At 37.1% G+C, this 22,999-nt stretch overlaps 1 protein-coding gene across 2 annotated transcripts in view; it reads right to left on the reverse strand.

The window, feature by feature from the left end:
* Window positions 1–22,999, reverse strand: part of LOC112056122 (interference hedgehog) — a 73,120-nt gene that overhangs the window by 34,226 nt on the left and 15,895 nt on the right. For both annotated transcript variants that reach the window (XR_008251529.1, XM_052885990.1), the window contains exon 2: window positions 3,800–3,865. Coding sequence is in view for 1 of the 2 variants with exons in the window: in XM_052885990.1 (XP_052741950.1) it covers window positions 3,800–3,857 (58 nt within the window). In the remaining variant the exon portion in view is untranslated. The remainder of the gene's footprint in view (window positions 1–3,799; window positions 3,866–22,999) is intronic.

Genomic DNA, 22,999 nt, shown 5'->3' on the forward strand with positions numbered 1-22,999 from the left:
AAAATTGTTATTTCCATTAGCTTAAAGAAAACCTATCAAACCCTAGTAGCAGTCCATGAAGGACATTCTGGTGTAGTCCATATGAAGACTCCCAAGATGTGATGGACCTGCCAATGCATAGCTTTAAGCAATATGTTGAAGGACATTTACTTGTCGAAGTTACTACACCATTGATGAGTTCTTTAATGATAAAGGTACTTGAAGGCCATTGAATCAGCTTCCGCCTTCACCCAAGAGTAAAACTATAACAACAAACAAGAGTATAACTAAGTAAAACTATTAGAAATTTTAATGTTGTCATCAATTGTAAATTATAATACTGTATGATTAAAAAAAAAAAGAGCAACTGTTGAGTTTTTAGGCGGTTTCTTCTCAGCAGAACCTTCCTTCCAAACCGGTGGTAGAATCTTTACAAATGGTCAACTGACGTATCAAAAGTGCTTGTAAACTGAGCTTACTTGAAATAAATGAATTTTGATATTGATTTTGAAGGCTATGCTCAAAGGTCTGGTGGCCAAAAATAGATAAAGACGCCGAACAAACTGAAAAAGTTGCAGAGGATGTACTTTAGTCTTGGCTCCTGATCCACCAGTACCAATGAAAAGACGTGAACTCCCTTCTAAACCTTGGGTTGTCAAAGCTATTGTTTTTTGGGTCCCTCACCAAGTGGAGATTACCTTCTCGTAATTATAGATTATTACAGTAGGTATAAATACATTCAAATTATTAAAATTATAACTACAGAAAAAAAAGGTATTAAAAAATATTCATTTGGAAATCCAGCCAACGTAACAGCTGTTAATGCAAAACAATTCTTAAGTCTAGAATTCAAAACGTTTTGTAGCAAAATGGTATAACTCTGTTCTATACGATCCTCTATTGGCCTCAACAAAACGGTGAAATCGAGTGACAAAATAAGGATATTTTAAATCGACTTAGTCAATGCGAAAGTCAGATTGGAAAGAGGATTTGCTAAAGTATTATTGATTATGTATAGCAGTACGCCTCATCAATCCACAGGAAAATTCAAAATGAGCTGTTCTATCGGAGAAAGTTCAGAGATAAGACTACCTTTTTTAGCAGACATCGAAAACAACTATTATGACGATTCAAAAGTAAGAGATTGAGATACAGAAAAAAAAACAAATTAAATGAAGATAGAACGTGAAGAGCAAAACATAATAAACTAGAAGTTGGAGAGAAAATGTGCATAATGATGAAACTGGGCAAGTGTATAGACGAAACAATGTCCATTTAAAAAAGTAGAAAGACAGTGGAAAGTTATAGATGATGAAGAAACGGAAGATAACCTAAATAGTAATAGTTAGCTTGGGTTTCATTAAATCATTATAACTTTAATATTGTAATTTAAATATCATAAGAATTGTATAGAAGCAGTAGATCAGTTTTAGTTCTGGGTATTATTATAATATTTGATTATTATGGACGTGTAATTAAAATATTAAATTATATTGAAAAGGAAGAGAATGTGATGTACTGTTCTAATAAAAGTGTACGTATTGACGTCAGCTCCCCACTCCCGCCCGGACACTCCGCATCTGTCAGCGGTGGCGTGCGGTGGTCACCGTCGATGCGTGCACAGTAACTGCTTACTGATTTGTTTATATTAAAGCCCTGTTCCCTACAAAGTAGTGGACATCACACTTACAAAAGGCCTATGTCCTGCAGTGGACGTCTATCGGCTGATATGATGATGATAATGATGAATTCGAAGCGCACAATTTCTTATACTAACCTAACCTAACCTAACCATTAGGTTTTTGAACTACTCAAGTTCCGGTTCTCTGGAATATGTTGCGGTTCACAATATTTCGACAGTTCACAATCTCGCGAGATAGATTATAATCTAACAGTATTTAAAATTTAACGGCGTCACTATTATCTGAATTATTTTGAAAATAATTGCCGAGTCGATCGAAAACAAACTCGCCCATTCTGGCTTGCGCAATTTGAGATGTTCTAACTACTTGCCCATGGTACCATTAGCGACGGCGACGAAATTATGCATAATATTATTAAGTACTTACTTAAAATGTGGGTAACACATAAAATATGTAATATCAGTAAAAAACTACAAAATAAATAAATGCCGACGACCGACAAAGTTAACATTATTTCTTAGTGTACAGTTTGCTTGGACATCATAACTACCGGTTAGGAAACTCAAACGAGTTTTTATTATTAGAACCGCACAGTAAGACATATCACCTCATATTTATCTACGGAACCCGCTTCTGGATTAGTGTTTTTTTTAACTCGGCGTCAATACACGAACTGTCAATGTGTGAGTAGCTACCTGCCGCATCCGCCGGGACTCGGGAGCGACACGGACCAATTCAAAAGAGAAAAAAAACACAAAGTACACGAGACTTGCCACTTTCGAGCCAAACATCGATGGTTTTCTTACTAACAAGCTGGAATGCAGCTTACACACGCGACAATGGACTGCGTATAATTTAAAAGTCACGCCTCTCAAAGATATTTATCTGGATGGGTAAACGGGCCGCCTCGAACGAAACAGACGGGCTCCATCAATTTGTTCTGGATTAAAAACGTAGATAATTGCGCTGGCAATTAATTTTAATTAGTAAACAAATAGAGTTGCCGCTATATTGCAGGTGAAGCGTTTTTTTGACGTGAAAATCTCTTTAAAATTGCTCCCAAGGCATACGAATAGCGTATTTAATTATATATCATCATCATTATTAGTCTATTCACTTAATTGATCCATTAATTAAATTGCTTACGGTATAACACTACTAAAGTCCCAACTCCGGGCTGCTAGTGGATTGGATGGAATTTCTAGGAAGAAATAAAAGCTTAATAGTTTATAGCCTGCCCCAGGAATATAACTTAGTCTTACCATTGGACCTACAGTCTAAGAGACAATAAAGCTGCATGATGACAAAAATAAACATACTTACTTTCACCATGTTTATTTTTGTCAGCATATTATGTTTTCTAGTACAGTTTCTAAGAAAGCCCTTAAAACAAGCCCATAGAACTCTAACTAAACTAAATCTATACCTTAATAGGATATTTAAACAAAATGTATGTAAAAATAATATAATATAATTAAAAATCGTATCGTCTCGGAACTCGAAGAATGTAATCCAAAGATTAATAAGCTGAGAGAACTAATTACAACGCCTTTGTTACGAATTCCAAACAGAACGGAAAATTTCGAATGATTACAAGCTTCGGTCCTTTGCTCCCCGCTGAATATAATTGAGCTGAAATTACATGTTCACGAATAAATCAGTTGGTGGTGCCCCTAGCAGACTTATTTAAAATTGTACTGGAGTAGTACCGAATCAATGGCAAATTATAGACCAAATAGTCTCCTTTCTTGCATATACAAAGTATTTACTAGCATTCTCGTAAATAGAATAGGACCTAAAATTGATAAGTTTCAACAACTCAAACAAGCTGAATTCCGTGTCGGCTTTAGCGTAATGAACCACACATATTAAATCATCGAAAAATACAAAGATTATAGTAGAACCCTGTATATTGCATTTACTGAATACACTAAAGCATTCGATAATATATTTCATGATTTCCTTCCATTTCCTTCTGGAAAGCACCAATGAAATATCAACAAAGCATACATAAAAATTCTCAGGTATATCTATAACTTAAAAATAGGGGAGATATTATAAACATAGTTAGAGGAGTCAGTCAGGGAGATCATCTATCTCCAAAACTGTTTATCGCAGTACTCGAAAGTATTTTTAAGAAATTGATTTGAAATACTTAAAGCAAACGAAGTACTCACCGGCTATAACGGGGACGGAGACGCCAAGTATCACATATAGAAGCGACGGCAACGCCATCGTGGTGCCTGAAACAAGAAAATGAACATTATTTTCGTAAAATGAGTAGGCATAATAATGAAAATTAACATAACCCAATTGCATACAGTTGCAAGCGCGGTTTTAATTTTAAAATCAACATTTTTTCAATGGAATTATAACCAAACACTCAGGTTAGTAAGGATTGTCATGACACACCCAAATATGTTGAAACATTTAGAAGTGTTTTTGTAAAATTGTGGAATATTGCTGGTAAAATGACAATACCATTTTTGGACAATCGTGTACAAACCATACATTATCAATATTGCCAACATATCGACGGATTACAAATAGACATTTTATTGAAATATTATTACTATTCGTCATAATTACTAGATACATTAGCAATATATAAAAGTAATAACCCTATTCTATTATGCAAATGGCCGGCTAATACAAACAAAGCCATCATTGTAAGCGTATCAACATAAACAAGTGAAGACTAACGTTTTGATATTCCGATTATCGTTAAGCTGATTTTCGATGCTAATTCGTTATTAACATCCCACTAGGCAAGTATAGTTTTGCTAGTTTCCCGGTATTTATGGCCACTAAGCTGGTTTCCATTTTAAATTTTAACCTACCTTTCTACGTTAATTGATTCCGAGAGTAAAGAGGTCGAATGTGCCTAATAAATTAGTTATTTATGTTGCTCTCTAAGGTTGGTTGGCTTTAACGTTATTGGAATTTCACGTATGTTTAAATTATTTTTAACTAGCAACACATTCAACAGTTGGATACTTTGTGCTTTGTTTATTGTTTTATGAATGAACACAATATGCTACTCTGTACTCTAATAATCTAATCTATATATTTCTTTTATTATTTGCCAAATTAGCCCTTGACAGCGATCACACTTGATGTTAAGTGATGATGCAGTCTAACAGTGCAATTCATAGACGTTGTGGGGGTGCTCCCAGGGGATCGTTCATCCGCTGAGTGTCGAATTTAAACTCAGTGCGTTTGAGATTTCGACACTCAGTGGGTGAATGGACCCCTGGGGGACCCCCACAACGTCTATGAATTGCACTGCAAGATGTAAGCGGGCTTACTTGGTAGAGGTACAAGTTTATTCTATCCATACCTCCGACGCTTTCTACGCGACATCGTACCGGAACGCGAAATCATTTGGCGGTACGTGTTTGCCGATGGTAGCTAGCCATGGCCTAATAACTACCACCATAACAGATTTGACCAGAAATTAGAAAATCCTAAACTGGCCTATGCTGGGAATCGAACTGAGGACCTCTCCGTTGAGAAAACTAAATAAGCCTGCGTAGCCGAACTTATTTTATGAAAGCTCAAAGTTAGTTAATTTTCTAACCAAGTAAGTTAGGCAGCCAATTATAAGTTTTAACCAAGATGGCCTTTGAAAGTACATAGATAGATAGATATTCTTTATTTGCACACCACAAAGACAAATACGAGTGAAATAAAAACATATTAAGAAGAGATTAGCATACAAAAGGCGGCCCTATCGCTAAGTAGCGATTTCTTCCAGGCAACCTTCGGTTTAGGAAAACTTAAGGACATCAGCAGGTGGCTTAAAAAGAAATAACCATAGTATTAGTAATACACATACATACAAATAATTTACATCCTAAGGTAGGTAGTAGGTTTCAAGGGAGAGCCGTGATAGCCCATTGGATATGACCTCTGCCTCCGATTCTGAAGGGCGTAGGATGGAATCCGGTCTGGGGCATGCGCCTCCATCATTTCAGTTGTGTGCATTTTAAGAAATTAAATTTCACGAGTCTCAAACGAAAGAAAAATATTGTGAGGATAACTGCATACCTGAGAATTTTCTTAATTCTCTATTATGTTCACCGCCGAGCATAAGTCTCCTCTCAAAATGAGAGAGGTTAGGCCAATTAGTCCACCACACTGGCCCAATGCGGATCGCCAGGCTTCACACACGTAGAGAATTAAGAAAATTCACAGGTATGCAGGTTTCCTCATGATGTTTTTCCTTCACCGTGAGACACGTGATATTTAATTTCTTAAAATACACATAACTGAAAAGTTTTAGGTGCATGCCCCGAACCGGATACGAACCTACGCCCTCTAGAATCAGGGTCAAAGGTCATATCCACTGGGCTATCTTGGCTCTCCATAAACTTTCAACTTACTTGCCACAAAAACTCTAACTTATATCCTGCTTAACCCAGGGTTTGAACCCTTTATTCATAACCCACAATCAAAGCAGCTTTTGGTACAAATATTACTCGTGATATTATGTTCCTCGTTTAATGCAAATAAAATACGAATTAATTATGTGTTCAAATATAATTCCGCGTTATTAAACAACATACGTTGTTGATACAAGGTAGCTATCTATTTGATCCTACGCAAATCTATACTTGAATTAGTAATGTAATGTATGTTCATTATTTTAGTATTTCTAAAGGGCAACGCAAAAAATATTTTGAGTTAGCCGATGAATTATTCTAAAGATTGTAAAACTTTTTCTCTTAAAGTATTTTCTCTTTTTTACCGGATATAGAATCCGGTAAAAAATCAATAAATCTATACTAATATTATAAATCTGAAAAGTTTTTTTTATTGAACGCGCTAATCTCAGAAACTACGGGTCCGATTTGAAAGATTCTTTCAGTGTTAGATAGCCCATTTATCGAGGAAGGCTATAGTCTATATATTATCCCCGTAGGAGTACGGAGATAATATATAGCCTATAGCCTTACGGGAACGGGAACCGCGCGGGTGAAACCACGCGGCGTTAGCAGTCTATAATATATTAAGATAACACTTGTTTCGAGCCAGACAATAAATAGCCTATTTTTGGGGTTTAAACTACACAACTGAGAAAGACAACTGATCCAACGCACATTATTTTGTCGTACTCGTAATATGACCAATTAGTTTCTAGCTCGGAGTTCTTAATCGTGAAATTAACGATAAAGCTCACGCGGTGTAAATCACAACTTCACAATATTATGTGAAATTAAAGCCAGGCAATATTACAGTAATAAGTACCAGTATTTTAGTAGATATACCTAATAATCACAAAGGTGCTGGAATCCCAAGGTGCTAGATTGGCGACCCAGTCTTGGAAAGCGCAGTCTTGGTCAATCGCCCACTATATGGACCGAGGAGGTTCATCGTTGAGTCGAGGATCAAGAGGGTTACAGGGAGCCGCTGGATGCTGGCGGCTTGAGACCATGATGTTTGGAAGTCTATTTAAGTGGCATATGTCCAGCAGTGGACGTCCATAGGCTGATAATGATGACTAATCAAAAAATAAACGGCATCATACGTATATTCCGACACGTCAGTTAACCTGTTTAACTATTTAACATTCACGTGAGGTGCAATTCTAAAATAGTCTCATATTTTATTTACACTATTGGCGGCTGATTCAAATCACCGGTCTGCGCTGGGCCTAAGCTGAATATCGGCATGCTAAACAACAACAGATTCCCCGTTTCTAATTTGGCTAATCATAATCACGTCATTATCACATTCATATTAATTGTATGAATAATTTATACTCACTGTTAAATCATAATTCATAACGCATTTCTCTTTGAATTCTCGTTTATTATTCACATGTTCATTTAATTACAGATATATTTATAACCGCTACTACTCATGGATTTATAAAAAAAAACATACCATTAGATTGATGAGATGTTCCCTGATTCTTACATCTAGGTATAATACTAATATTATAAGGAGGTAAAGTTTGTGGTATTGTATTGTTGTCTTTGGATCTACTGAACCGATTTTGAAAATTCTTTTACCATTAGAAAGCCACGTTATCTGTGAGTGGTATAGGCTATATTTTATGCCCGTATTCTTACGGGAACGGGAACTGCGCAGGTGAAACTGCGGGACGTCGGCTCTTACTCTAACTTTACCTCTTTATAATATTAGTATAGATCTCAACTTTGCATGTTGTTGCATACGCCAAGCACAACTGTGGACATACATAGCACAAAAACAATAGAACACTAAAATACTCGTAATTCTTAGCTCTCAAACTGTCATCTCCAAAATCCGTTCATAAGAACAAGTGTGAAGCCAAACTAAGTTTTCTAAAGCTAATAGTTATGTTTTATCTCTAACGTTTCGCATCTGCGCCCCGGAACAAGCTGTCGGTATGTGGATAAAGCTAACATACGATGCTACATTGAACAAATTGCCGGTTATTTACTGCTAATGGTGCATTTATAACGCGGTTTCACCCGCATGGTTCCCGTTCCCGAAGGAATATGGAGATAATATATAGCCTATAGCCTTCCTTGATAAATGGGCTATCTAACACTGAAAGAATTTTTCAAATCGTACCAGTAGTTCCTGAGATTAGCGCGTTCAATCAAACAAACTCTTTAGCTTTGTAATATTAGTATAGATTATCTTCACCGATACTTGAAATGCTCCGTTAAAATAATTTATGAAACTTTTGATGACTATTGATGGTATCGACGACCTCCGTGGCGCAGTGGTATGCGCGGTGGATTTACAAGACGGAGGTTCTGGATTCGATCCCCAGCTGGGCCAGTTAAGGTTTTCTTTAATTGGTCCAGGTCTGGCTGGTGGGAGGCTTTGGCCGTGGCTAGTTACCACCCTACCGACAAAGACGTACCGCCAAGCGATTTAGCGTTCCGGTACGATGTCGTGTAGAAACCTAAAGGGGTGTGGATTTTTATCCTACTCCTAACAAATTATCCCGCCTCCATCTTAGATAACTACATCACTTACCAGCAGGTGAGATTGTAGTCAAGGACTAACTTGTAAAGAATAAAAAAAAATCGACAAGGTTTTATTTAACTGAAGGACAAGAAAAGTCCTGGATTCGCACCCAATACATCAGACTATTGGTGTACCGTCTTCTAGCAGTCTTTTTGTTGACTGGAAGAGGTTTCTTGACAGGTTTTTTTTTAAATTAAAAAATCTGAGAAAATAAAACTAATTGTGTTTCGACGTGGACGCACTTCAATTGCGATAGTCTATACTAATATTTTAATCGACTTAGTTTGCGGAATTTATAGGGGGTAATCTCTAGATATACTGAACCAATTTTGAGAATTATTTTAGCACTAGAAAGCCACGTCATATTGTGAGTGTCTTGGGCTATATTTTATTCTTTTATTATCATGGGAACGGGAACTACGCGGGTGAAACCACGGGGCGTTGTCTACTAATAAATAAGTATTCGATTCAATAATTCACGGTTAGTTGAGTAATATTAAGCGCTTTAATCAGAACATCGTTATTTTACAGAAAAATTGCAAAAATTTTGTAGACAATTTTATGAGGAACAATTATTAACCTCCGAGCTCATAGGTTCGCGACATATTTGCAATAAACTGATTTTCGTGACCTTTTGACGTTTGTAACTTTTTTTGCCGGCACGATATCATTGTCGACTTTTCAAACCTTCCGTAATAAAGGTGTATACAAAAATTCAGCTAAGTAGGAGTTTTTCCTTTTTAGATTGGAGTTTAAAATGCCTAAATTACTGGACGGGAAATCGGCATTACCCAACAAAATATTATCAAACAAAACAAATTGCGCACATTGCACACACGTATTGAAGTTCACCGAAAAACCATCTAAAAATCCAGATACATTTTTATAAAGTCCACTTCGTTATTACGCTCTAATAACCGCATGCAATGCTGGATTTTCTGACCGAAAACGAACGCAACCAATAGCCATTTTCAACGAAGCAAACTGCAAAAATACATTTATGAATTTCAAATGTCTATATGACTAATAAGTGATTTTTATTAGACTATCTTGATATATTATAGATTTCTTTTCATTTCATTGTATACTACTTCTGTGGATTCTTTACATATCTTAGCAATCCATGGATTCACCGTGCGGGTGGTGGTTCCATGTGGGTAAGGAATTCCTTGACAATCGATTAACACTCTCAATGATTTTATGTAAATTAGGAGTACGCTTCTAGTAAAGCAATTTTATAAAAGTAACTGGGTATCTGCGATCATTACTTTCGGAGCTACAGGGATTTAAAGGGTCAGATTTGCGGCGCTGCCACGTTTCCCGGAAAAATGCCCCATACAAAATGGTACGATTTTGTTACGTTAAAACAAAATGACTAATATCTTTGATATTTGTGCGTTTATATCTTACATTAAATGTCACATTTAATGTAAGGAAGCTAAAACTGTATGAATTTTCATCTAATTACGACAAAAGATATTAATAGATTTTGAAATTATATAATCTTATTTATTTTGCAAATACCCAGTCAATCTTTGCTTTTTATGTATAAACTACCCCCCCCCCCCTTCGCTCCCCTCTTCTGCTCGTGTCAACAATGATTTAATGTAAAAACATTGTATGTCAAAGTGCTTTTTATAAATTGCAGGTGAGCGAAGTAGCGGGCAATTGCTGGTATGACAAACAAAGGGGCTATTGGCAATTTTTAAAAAATACACGATCAGAAGCAACGTCGATGGGCTGCATTTAAAATTCCACGCGAAGTTTGTATCTAGACAAAGGAAGGAAAAAGTGAATTCAAGCAACGGTTTAGAATATTTTACATACTTAGACATGCTGCCTGCGAGTTTTTACTCTGGATGATGTTTTCTAAAAGCGTCTTGAATGTTACGTGGTTCTTTCGTTACATGTAACGCGCCGAATATGCATGAATTTTTAAAGGTAACCCGGCGGGAATCGACTTGCTTGAACTCTTCGCCGCTGGTAGGTAGTCAACCTAACGTTTGCATATATTATACTATATTATACTTTCGCTTCGCTCGCTTGCATATGTTTTCTGTGGCCTGGTATGGACTTTGTTAACCAGGCCAGTGAAAATTTAAAAAAAACGTTATTTAATCACATTCTGGGGTGTTTTTAGGCAACCCATATTGAATTTGAATTTAAAAAAATCTATAAAATTAAAGTAAACAGATGGGTGTCGGTCCTCTTATATTGGGATCCTCTACTCTACTACCATATATAAGTATGGTAGCTTGTAAAATATATGGAGTTTGAACTATGGTACTAAGGTAGCAGGTTTTAGAGTCAATCTGTGTATAAGAACCATAACCTGGTATTAAGTGAACTTTACCAAGAAGCGTAGTAATAAACAACCAAAACCGATACAGTAGGAATTAAAATTACCAACGGACAAAACGTCTTACACCAAACATGCAAAAACATCATGTTTCCGCTAAGAATCATTAAAATTCATCACACAATTACACACCAGGCGCACGTCCAGTTAATTGTATACCTAATGATGTACCACTCGGGGCCTGTTGACGTGCGACCATAAAAAAAGGAATCCTACAGTTTTTTAAACGGGACCTCATTGCTTATTATTCAACATTCATCACCGAGTGATAATCAAGCAATTTGATATGCCCGCCACGAATGAGACGCTAGCGTTATCCGCACATTATGACGTCATTGTTATCATCTCATCATCATCATCATCATTTCATCAACGATCGACGTTGTTGGACATCAATCTTGATATCCAGCAACGTAGGTTGAAATAGTTCTTCTGAAACTCTTGTTCAAACACAACTTAGTCCATTCAATTTACAATTTATTTAATACTAGCTGACGCCGCGCGTTTTCACACGCATGGTTCCCGTTCCCGTAGAAATACGGGGATAATATATAGCCTATAGCCTTCCTCGATAAATGGGCTATCTATCACTGAAAGAATTTTTCAAATCGGACCAGTAGTTCCTGAGATTAGCGCGTTCAATCAATCAAACAAACAAACAAACTCTTCAGATTTATAATATTAGTATAAATAGAGCCGTGACAGCCCAGTGGATATGTCCTCTACCTAAGATCCCAGAGGGCGTAGGTTCGAAACCGGTCCGGGGCATGCACCTCAAACTTATTTTTCAGTTAAGTGCATTTTAAGAAATTAAATATCACATGTGGTGAAGGAAAAACATCGTGATGAAACCTATATAATATATTTAAATTTTCTCCACGTGTGTGAAGTCTACCAATTCGCATCGAGCCAGCGTTGTGGACTATTGACATTACCCCTCTCATTCTAAGAGGAGACTCGTACTCAGCAGTGAACCGAATATGAGTTAATGATGATAATGAGGATGATTATTTAACCTTTGGGACATTTTTAAACTTGGGAGCAAAGAAAAGTCATGCCTGCGTTTTTTATGTCGATATTATATTTTAAGTAGATAATAAACAAAATAACCTGTTTTTAGACGGTCGTAGAGTTTTACGTTGGTCCCAAGGCACCTTATCAAGGTAAGGTAAAGTACCTACCTAAACAATTAGTTCCCTGGAACTCTACCTTACCACCAAACCAATTTCCATTTCCAAACTTATCGAAAACTGGACTTTAATTTTCCTAAAGTTTCCACAATCGTCTATACTTGAGATAATTTGTTTAACCAAAGTAAGGCCAAGCCACTATAGTAATAAAGAATACCTTAAATGTTAACATTTTATCAATGTATGCGTATGTTTTTGGTATAGGCACGGTTGAGGGGAATCAAAACCTAGCAGTCTGGGGTTCAAACCCGCCAGTTTTGACCGGAAAGAACGTAGCCACATTTAAAAACTCTAACCTAGAAAAATGTTTTGCTAATAAGTGGCATGTTACCAATTTCGTTATCAACCCATATTCGGCTCTCTACTGAGCTCGAGTCTCCTCTCAGAATGAGAGGGGTTAGGCCAATAGTCCACGCTGGCCCAATGCGGATTGGCAGACTTCCTACACGCAGATTCTCTGGTATGCAGGTTTCCTCACGATGTTTTCCTTCACCTTTTGAGACACGTGATAAAATGCACACAACTGAAAAGTTGGAGGTGCATGCCGCGAACTGAATTCGAACCTACACCCCCCGGAATCGGAAACAGGGGTCATATCCACAGGGCTATTACGGCTCTTGTTACAAATTTAACTGTTGTTAAATAAGCTAGAAACCCAATCCATAGTCAGTTATTAATAAATATTTCATAATATTTTACACCTATCATTTGTCTAGGCATTGTATAGAATACCTGAATTATACATTCAGCATAAACACCAGATCATCACGGATTCACGGCTCAACACTTTAAGGCATGGCTTAATTTAATACATCCTTGACTGACTCAACGAACGTCGGATGTGTACTATATACGGCGAAACACGGACCGCGGTCGAATGTTTTTATTGGGTGACAGCGACGATATTTTACTTACTAGTATGGATACGTTACTTTTAGTTCAGTTCAGCAAGGTTATTATGTAACTCGGTGTACCATCCAAGTAATCAGTCACTACGCCGTTTTTCATCGTATTTTCATTTTTGCAATCAACTAATATTGTGTTTTCAACTAAATAACCTTAACTGCATAATTTTACAACGTTTTTTTGTTTCTATAATCATCTAAAACGATTATTTCAACGAAATTACGTAAATACCAGTTTTTTTTAAATAATGATACTACCTGCTGCTACGACTAGTACTATAATAATGTTACTTTACGTAAAATTACGATAATTGTGTAATTTCGTTGAAAACACAATGTTAGATGAATTGCAAAAACGAAAATACGTTTTTTCGTCACAATTCGTCACAACTCTACAAGCTGAAAAAGGCGCTGAAGAATGTTCACGGCTTGTGACTATGGTGATTTTTAAAACAGGCTTTTCTAGAGACGAAATATCTTAACATTCCATCGTGCGGGTGCAGGGTCTATCGTGTGGCAGAGTAAAACCTTGAGCAGTTCCCCGAACTTGTGACCGATGGTGTAGGGTTAAGGACGTCCTTGACACTTTATTCTTACGAGTAATTTTATATTCCGAAAAAAAAAAACCTTTTTAACAAGTCCGTTTGAAATTGTAACGCCGTTTTTAGCTATTCTCAATTTTTATAGGAATATTTATATTGTGTGTGGTTAGTAAATCCGTCTATAAAGCTAGATTTTAGAATTGTTATAGGAGGTACGAATACGCCATTTAACAACAACAAAACAAACAAAATATAATTAACATAATATTTGAGTATGCATTAAACATTACTCCAATATACACGCATTAATACCTGCATTATGAAACAATGGCAAACGCATGCAAATAAATCATGCAGATGGCCAACAATGCTGCCACTGGCATAGCAATCGTGTTATATTGGCTTTGGATTAATCATTCTACTGCAACAGTACTGTAGGACCAGTGGTTAGCTGGATCAAGAGAACATAGATTCGATTTGAAGGAAAATTAAATTCAAATGTAAAAGTTACAGACAGTCAGTACCCTATCCTTATGACAGCATGTTTGTCTGTAACCCTTAAAAAGAAAGGGTGTAGAACTCAGCATATGTCGAGCACTACATACAAGCATAATACTGATACACGGCGCTGATTTTCAGCTGATTTCTAGCTCGATTTTACAAATGAACCATAGACGTAATAATAAATCCAGACACCTTTTCCTGAACTAAAGTGACGCACCCCAATTCTGCCAGATCGCATATATAAGTACACGGCTTCAAACACACAGATACACATATGAAGACAATACACTTGACACTCACATGAACTCGTAGATGCTCAGCACTATGTGACGACTCTAAGTCTTACATACTATATAGATATAATACAAATTATGCATACTTATTAACTTAATAGGTGCTTAGAAAAAAAAAAAAAAAAAAAAAATAGATTTTCATCAAAATAAGCTCAGTACATGAGATTAACGATAAATCACTGGAAAAAATATTATTTGGAAATCTTTCATTTTTCATTGGCAGATGACGCCGGGAGCATGTTTACTACTTTACTGGGAGCATGCGGGCTGACGCCTGTGACGCTTTCAGTATGAATAGCTAGAGCAGCTGGCTGAATGCTTGATGTATTCTACTCGTGCTTTTCCATCGTATGATGGAAGCATAGTACGAAGTCGGTTGTTTGGGCGACCAGTAGGGACTTTTATGGAAAATGATGATGAAGGAGTGTCTTCTCATGAGGGGAACTCCTTGATGCTTAAGAGCATATATGTGAACCTTTACATAGTTATTGAGTTCTAATGGCATATTATTTATACACAGGGCCGAGCGGCCTATGGTGTGAAATTTGACTTATGAGTCAAAATGATAATGCAGCCAGGAGTGTCTTCGCATGAAGGAACTCCTTAATGCTTAAGAGCATATATATATGAAACTTTACATACTAATGACCTTCTGATGGCTTATTAATTATACACAGGGCCGAGCGGCCTATGGTGTGAAATCTTTTAGATTTCTTTCGAACGCATTACACTCTCTTGAGAGTAATGGATACTCTGAAAGTTAAGACTACCAGCTAGAGGCTAGGCCTGTTACACTAGTTATACAGTGATGCTTTGTTCTGCTTGATATAAAGATGATAGTGGAAGCTAGGCCTGTATTTATACGGTGTTTACAGTGTGCTTTGCTCTACTAGTCGTCTGACAATCAGTTATCAATCCACTATGTGGAACTCACCCATATACACTTATGTACCAAAACCGATAACCCTCACGAAAAGGTGGAGGGTTCTGGTTCTTAAATAAATCTAATCTCACCAAATTCAGGGAGAGGACCACCGTCGTTGTGCGGGAGTTGGAGCCAATGACCATCTTTTATTAAAAAGATGCCAACCTAATCTCACTCGCTCACCCAGTCTCACTCGCTCACCCAAAGCACCATTACCTTCTGTGAGTTTGTTAGAACTACAGAACCAGCAATGAGAAGTAATACTGACGTTCAGGGTAAACCTGAATGTTGTGTTGCCACTCGCTGTCAATGTGGTCTTATATGATTCACGAAGGCGTAACTATTAAAACGACCTTATCAACGTACTCAGCGTTCGTGTTTTGATAAACCACGAAGAGTTCGTGTATCGATTATACCACGAAGAGTTCGTGTATTGATATACCACGAAGAGTTCGTGTATCAATTATATTTTAGGGAATCCGTGATACGAGAACTGTTACCTCTGAGACTTTAAAAGTATTTGTGTTATTATGGACATAATGTTGATTACTGGGTTCTAATCAATAGACGATCACATGCCAATTAAAATATTTTAACCTTTGGAAGATTAACACTTGATAAAGTGTATGTTTTATGCTCTTATATTTATATGAGGCATTTTGAAACAGTTACAACTATCATAGTGCTTCAGTCGTTTGGCAGCGAGATACCGTCTGCCTATTTTATAAGTCTATGTATTGATCATTCAAGTCAACATCACCTGGATTATTATGATTATGATACAGTTTTGACAAATTTTTTATAGTGTCTTGATGAATGGTGGAATGCAAGATGTTCCGCGAAGCGTCTAGTGATATATAAATGTAAGATTTTCGTTAGTTTGTTAGTTTGTTTTTTTTGTTAAGAATAGGCTCCGGAACTATCATAATAAAAGCATTATCAGCGAGAAACATAGTTCCCACTGCCGTGGTCAATAACTATGAAAGTGAAAATTAATTATAATTTAAGTGTGACTATTTAAAATGACTCTACCACCGGTTCGGAATGCTGATTATCTTACCAAGACGGAAAGAAACTCAGCAGTTTTTTTTTTTTTAATAAGTCCCAGTAATTGTCATTTACAAGTTATTCTTACTTCCTGTGTGAAGATGAAAAGCGGATCCGTTTTACTGCCTCTAAGTATTAACAAATTATCACCATTAAACTTGTGATAAGGTTTTCAGTATTCGAAGTTATATTGAATATATTACTTACTAGCGGACGCGTGCGACTTCTTGCGTTCTTCTAATTGCTTTTAAATTTAAATTTAAAAAAAATAGGCCTAAGCAGACTAAACAGATTAACAATACGATATCTCTTCATAAAACTCGGATTTTATACCAAAAATAAATAAAAACATAACGGCCGCATTCAAATTTAGAAATGAAACCGTAAAATTCGAACGACTCCATTGTCGTCGCCACAATCGTTATTTTTTAACTGCACTTTTTTAACTTCATAACCTCGTGAATCTCCGTGTGCGATATAAACCATAAAAAAATATAAAGACGTCTGGTTTAAGTGGATTAAGCCTCGTTCACACGAGAAAAAAATGCTGCACTATTTTGAGCTAGGCGCTAACTCTGTTGCTTTAAAAAACAAAATTATGCCCAATACATGACTCTTCTGAGCTGAGCTCTGCAGCTGTCAATTCCGTACTAATTTGATTCATAATGGTTATCTGCAGAAGATATACTATGACGATATTTTTTGTATCACTCAATGAAGTTAAAGTCATTTAAAAACTTCCAGTGATTAGCTAAGTGACTTGGGATCACGAGGTCCAGGATTTGAATCATGCAAAATTATGAAATTTATTGCATCAAAGCCCTATTCAGCACGATAAGTCGTCGGTCTTAATCGCTATCATCCTAAAATTTAAAAGTTAATTCATAAACCGTTATAACCCCCTTTATACTTCTTTCAACTCCTTAAAAAGAGGATTAATAATTACTCTACTTTATACTTCCACTCATGGCTCTATAAATCTTCTTTCAAGTCTCCATAAAAAGGTCATAATCATACTCGACTCTTTAAAAGGCTTCTACAATTTCCGTTTTAATTCTCTACAAATAACTCTACTTAAATCTTCTTTCCACTCCTAACTATCACAAAAAGATGTTTAACTTTTTATTTAACTCTACAAATAGCTCCATAAATCTTCTTTGTATCCAACGCTCTAGTAAGAACACAAGTGTAACCGCAAGCGAAAAGCAAGTGTGGCCGGGACTTCATTAAACCCGATTCTTTTATTCGCACTAAACAATTATTCTATGTGCCCGCATCGGACGTTAAAACTACGAGTATTATGTGGGCTTTACTTTTTTACCATTATACGAGTAGTTGGCATAAAATAGTATTGAAATTTAAAGCGGGTCATTAAAAAGATGTTGTTCATAGTTTAATTGTTTATGAGATAAATGCCACCACACACCGAGTCTTTAGTCGTTTTTCTCGATAGAGCTTTTTTCTCTTATTTAATTAATACTGAGCTGTGATAGCCCAGTGGATATGACCTCTGCTATGATTCTGGAGGGTGTGGGTTCGAATCCGGTCCAGGGCATGCACCTTCAACTTTTCATTGTGTGCATTTTAAGAAATTAAATATCACGTGTCTCAAACGGTGAAGGAAAACATCTTGAGGATGTTTTCCTTTACCGTTTATTGTACCGGACGGGACTGTATATAATACACACTGTAGATAATAATCATTATGAACAACCAAGAAATAAGTTTAAAATCATAATGTCAGCCACTGACGATCGAGTAAACTCACATGCCTGCAGCTCCAACGGCTTAACAGCCGATAAAACTGATTGTGTGTTTGTTGCGATGTGCATGACATCATACCAATCGCGACTAACACACGATCATTATCAGTCGCTAAGCCGTAGCGCTGCAGGCATGTTCACTTGATCGTCAGTGGCTAGCATAACGGATCCAGTTCACGGATTCTGTTCTAGATCGTCTATGTAATTGTAAGTAGTATAGTACTAATCGTGCATTTGCAAGAAAGGCACCTGAACTAGTGGCCGATTTGCATGAAAGCCTTTCGCAACCTTTTAAGCTCAAGAAAGCCGACATTGTTTATGAGTGCTTTCTTGTTGACATCCTGTGTGGGAAACAGTTCGCTTTTTGAGAACAACGCTTGGTTTTGTATGCCAACCTCTTACGGGTGACTACGATTTTGTTTTATTTTACCATAATAGAATTTCACTAGAGGTCCTATTTATTTATATACCAGCGGACGCCCGCGACTTCGTCCGCGTGAAAATCAATGTAAACTTTCAACCCCTATTTCACCCCTTTCTTATTTTATTTTCGCAAAAAAAAGCCTTATCCTATAACCTTCTCCGTATTATGGTCTTAAACCGTGCCAAGTTTATTTGAATTCATTCAATAGTTTCAGTGTGATGCCCGAATAATAAAAAAACACGGCCATTGGATAGAAACAGGCGTTACTTTGCGGAAGTTCGTCATGATTATATAATAATTTATTTATTTTGCTATCATCCGCGAAAAGTCGACGAACCCATGCGAAACGTCACCCAGGTCCGACAAAATACTCTCTACGTACGTTTCACTCCAAACGGTGAAGGAAAAACATCATGAGGAAACCGGCATGCATGAGAATTTTCTTAATTCTCTACGTGTGTGGAGTCTGCCAATCCGCATTGGACCAGCGTGGTGGACTATTAGCCTAACCCCTCTCATTCTGAGAGGAGACTCGTGAGACAGTGAGTTGAATATGGTTGGTGAAATGATGATAAATTTCATTTACTTAAATAAATTAATCTATGTCAAGTTTTGGAGACAATTGGTACGTTCATTGAAAGTTCCTTTAAAAAATCACTACAAAATTTTTAAAGTAAAAAGAGAACGATTTTGAGAGCCTGTCAAAGTTTGATCTTCGTGATAATAAAATCTGAAAGTTTTTCAGCCCATGCTCATACTGGTAAGCCTACCCTAGTTAAAATCCCTTACCACGCTACTGTAGATCGTTCAATATACTGTGCAATTGAAAATTAACTGTTCAATTGATCATTATCCTTCCCTTCGCTTTAGACGAGTAAAACCACACGTTTAATAAAGAATATTGAACGCGGTTTGTTTATTCCCAGACAATTGAAACGATTCAATTTGTTCTCAATCACATGCAATGCATTTAGCAATCACTTGCAATGTAATCTCGTTTCATCCTTTGAGTATCATTGTCAATTTATAAAGGAGCCAATCTTAGCAAAGTATTTATGTAATATGAGCATACGCCCGCAGTTTTATCCGTAGGTCCGGGGAATACGGGGATAAAACATAGCCTATGACACTCACAAATAATGTGGCTTTGTGTAAAAGAAGTGAAGAAAGTGAAGAAGAAGAAGAAAGTGGTAAAAGAGTATTCAAAATCACTGCAGTAGATCCAGAGATACCTCTTTATGATATTAGTATAGACTAGTTGATGACCGCGATTTCGTCCGCGTGAATTTCGGATAAATCCGCGGTAAATAAATAAATACTACACTTTGGGAATTAATTTTGGAAAATTCTGTCTTAAAGTGTTTTTCAGATAGCATGGGTACGGTGATAGTCTTTTGTATGACCTTCATAATACGTACTATTATCGTGAATAGCGGCAAACAAGAGTGAAACGAACTGTCACCCGCACCATCCTACTATGAAACGAATTGTAGTTGTTTGGCTGGTGGGATGCTTCGGCTGTGGCTAACATCACCCTACCGGCAAAGACGTACCGCCAAGCACTTTAGTGTTCCGGTACAATATCGTGTAGAAACCGAAATGGATTTTTATCACTTACCATCAGGTGAGATTGTAGTCAACTAGACAGTCTAATTTGTAAAGTATAAAAAAAATATAGTTTGATAGCATAGTTTCACAAATTTGAACTTTGAAAAAGTTTGTCTGTGTTTAAGTATAGTGTAAATAATCCAGTTATTTAGTAATTACAGTTATTTAGTACTTACAGACAGACATTTTTTAGTATTCATTCGTTATCAACCCATATTCGGCTCATTGCTGAGCTCGAGTTTCCTCTTAGAATGAGAGGGGTTAGGTCAATAGTCCACCACGCTGGCCCAATGCAGATTGGCAGACTTCACACACGCAGAGCATTAGGACAATTCTCTGGTATGCAGGTTTCCTCAGGGTAGTATTTACCCGTTTAAATAATATTCATAATTAGAGAGCTTTATTAAAACCAACATAAGGAAGAAAATCTATACGAATATTATAAAGAGGTAATCTTTGGATCTGTAATACTGAACCGATTTTCAAAATTATTCTAGCAGTAGAATGCCACGTTATTTGTGAGTGCCATGGGCTATATTTTACCCCCGTATTCTCACGGGTACGGGGACAATGCGGGTGGAACCGCAGAGCGTCGACTAGTATAATATAAGTACCTATAGTTAAAGTTTGTGAAAAGCTAATCTAGAAATTCACAATCTAAATGGCTAACGCTAAACAAGCAGCAGTTCTTGGTAAAGCGGGCCTTACAAGTGTTTACTTTGCAAGTAAATACCATTGTTCAGATCAGATTGTTATAGAACGAGAGCCTGTGACAGCCAGACCATCCTTTTTTTTATTCTTGTCAAATGTTAAATACCCATCACTACAATCTCACCCGACATTAAGTGATGATGCAATCTTAGATGGAAGCGGGCTAACTTGTTATAGCTTGCCAAATTCGTTTGTACACACTCCCGATGGACCGCGCGGGCCGGGAAAATAAAAAAAAAACAGTAAATAATTTTCAAGTCCACGTTAACTCACAGCATGCGCTTGTTACGTACTAAAGATAAGATGTGCGTGCACGTCTTTTGATTATGACATAAAATTTTGCGTTCTTTAATACGGAGAGGCCCATCTAACGATTTATCGATGACATCCTACAATTTCACAAACTTTTCCTCTTTATAATATTAGTATAGACGCGGATGGTCTAGCCAACACAGCTCTAGTCCACAACATTGTACGCGCGAACGTGCTTTGTGCGACGTTTTGTGTAACGTTCGGGGACTTTGAGGCAATATACCGTTCACACACGAGCTTACGGGATTGAAATATGAAATTACTAGTTTGTATCCCTCCTGTTTTGACTGGCTACATTGTTTGTGGTTCGCTACACAATGTACAGTGGCATAAAGCAATCCACTGTGGACGTAACGGATACATTTTGATGAATTACACAACTCAACATTTCTTTTGTTGTAATTAGACATGATCATATATTTTTTTATGATAAGTTAGCCCTTGAATCTCACTGTTAATTGACGCAATGTTAATTGATAATGTGCGTGTAAGATGGGGCTTACTGGGAAGAGGTAAGTTTATTCTACTCATACCTCTGCCGATTTTTACGCGGCATCGTCGCTAAGCCGCTTGCCGGTACGACTTATCCCTGAGTGGTAACCAGCCACGAGCGAAGCTTAAGCGGGAATCGAACCCAGGACCTCTTTTGCCATATCAGTTGATGGACATCCACTGCAGGTTTTTGTAGAGACTTAATATTTTAAAGCAGAAAAGATTCTCTGTCTTTGTTTAATCTCTGAAAGTGATAGAGCCGTGATAGCCTAGTGGATATGACCTCTGCCTCTGATTCCGGAGGATGTAGGTCCGAATCCGGTCCGGGGCGTGATCCCGCGCCCTCCGGAACCGGAGGCAGAGGTCATATGCACTGGGCTATCACGGCTCTCGGTTGGTCATTGCCTGTGTCATTTGTAAAGTATATTCTACGGCCTACGGCTAAATCAGACCTGAGCCAAAGCTTCATCTGACACCTTTAGAAGTTTATAGCTCTCACGAGGCTCTTAGACCGTTATTAGTTTTGTTAAAGTGAACCCAAAAGGTAACATACGAAGCTGAAGATACAAAAGTGTATGTAGTGAGGTACTCGTTTAGGAAGCATCGATCAGTAACTCGACCACCCGGAACTGTGCGATCCAGTGACACGTGTGACGTCACACGATCGATGACACGACCGAGGGACGCCTTTCAAAATACGAGTACGTACACTAAAATTGTAAAAAGCTTACCAGGGGCCTAATTCACTATTTTGGTCTTTAGTGGATAACAAAGTGTCATCTACATATTATAAGATATACACCGTAAGCACCGGATGACATTTTGTCAATTAATTTGTTTTTTATTTTGATAGATTGATAATAAAAACCATAATAGGAAATAGACCAGCTAGTGTTACGAGGTATTGAGTGTACTTACATAATTCGAGGACCGCATTTTTTAACATTAAGAAGTGTCATTTACATTAGCAGCACATAAAAGTTTTGGGTTCGATTCCCAGAAATCACAAAATCATAAAGTGACGTAAATTGGCTCAGGTCAGGCTGGTAGGCCATGTTAGTGAATAGTTACTAGAAAATATGGTCAATAAACGAAATAAAGTATGTATCTAATGAAGAATTCCAAAAACTTGGAACTAATAATAGCTATCTTGGGGAGCATTTGCGATCTTTAGCTAACGAGGCTGTGCTAAATCAATAACGGGTGCTCAAGGCGAATTTATTTCCAAACGTGACCCACATAATATTATGAATGAATGAATGAAGGGACAAATGAATGGATGAATACAACTATTATAGTAGTATTTGCTCCTTCGTTTTGAGGTATATTAAAT

The sequence above is a fragment of the Bicyclus anynana genome, chromosome 16, assembly GCF_947172395.1.
Source record: "Bicyclus anynana chromosome 16, ilBicAnyn1.1, whole genome shotgun sequence".
Taxonomy (NCBI): domain Eukaryota; kingdom Metazoa; phylum Arthropoda; class Insecta; order Lepidoptera; family Nymphalidae; genus Bicyclus; species Bicyclus anynana.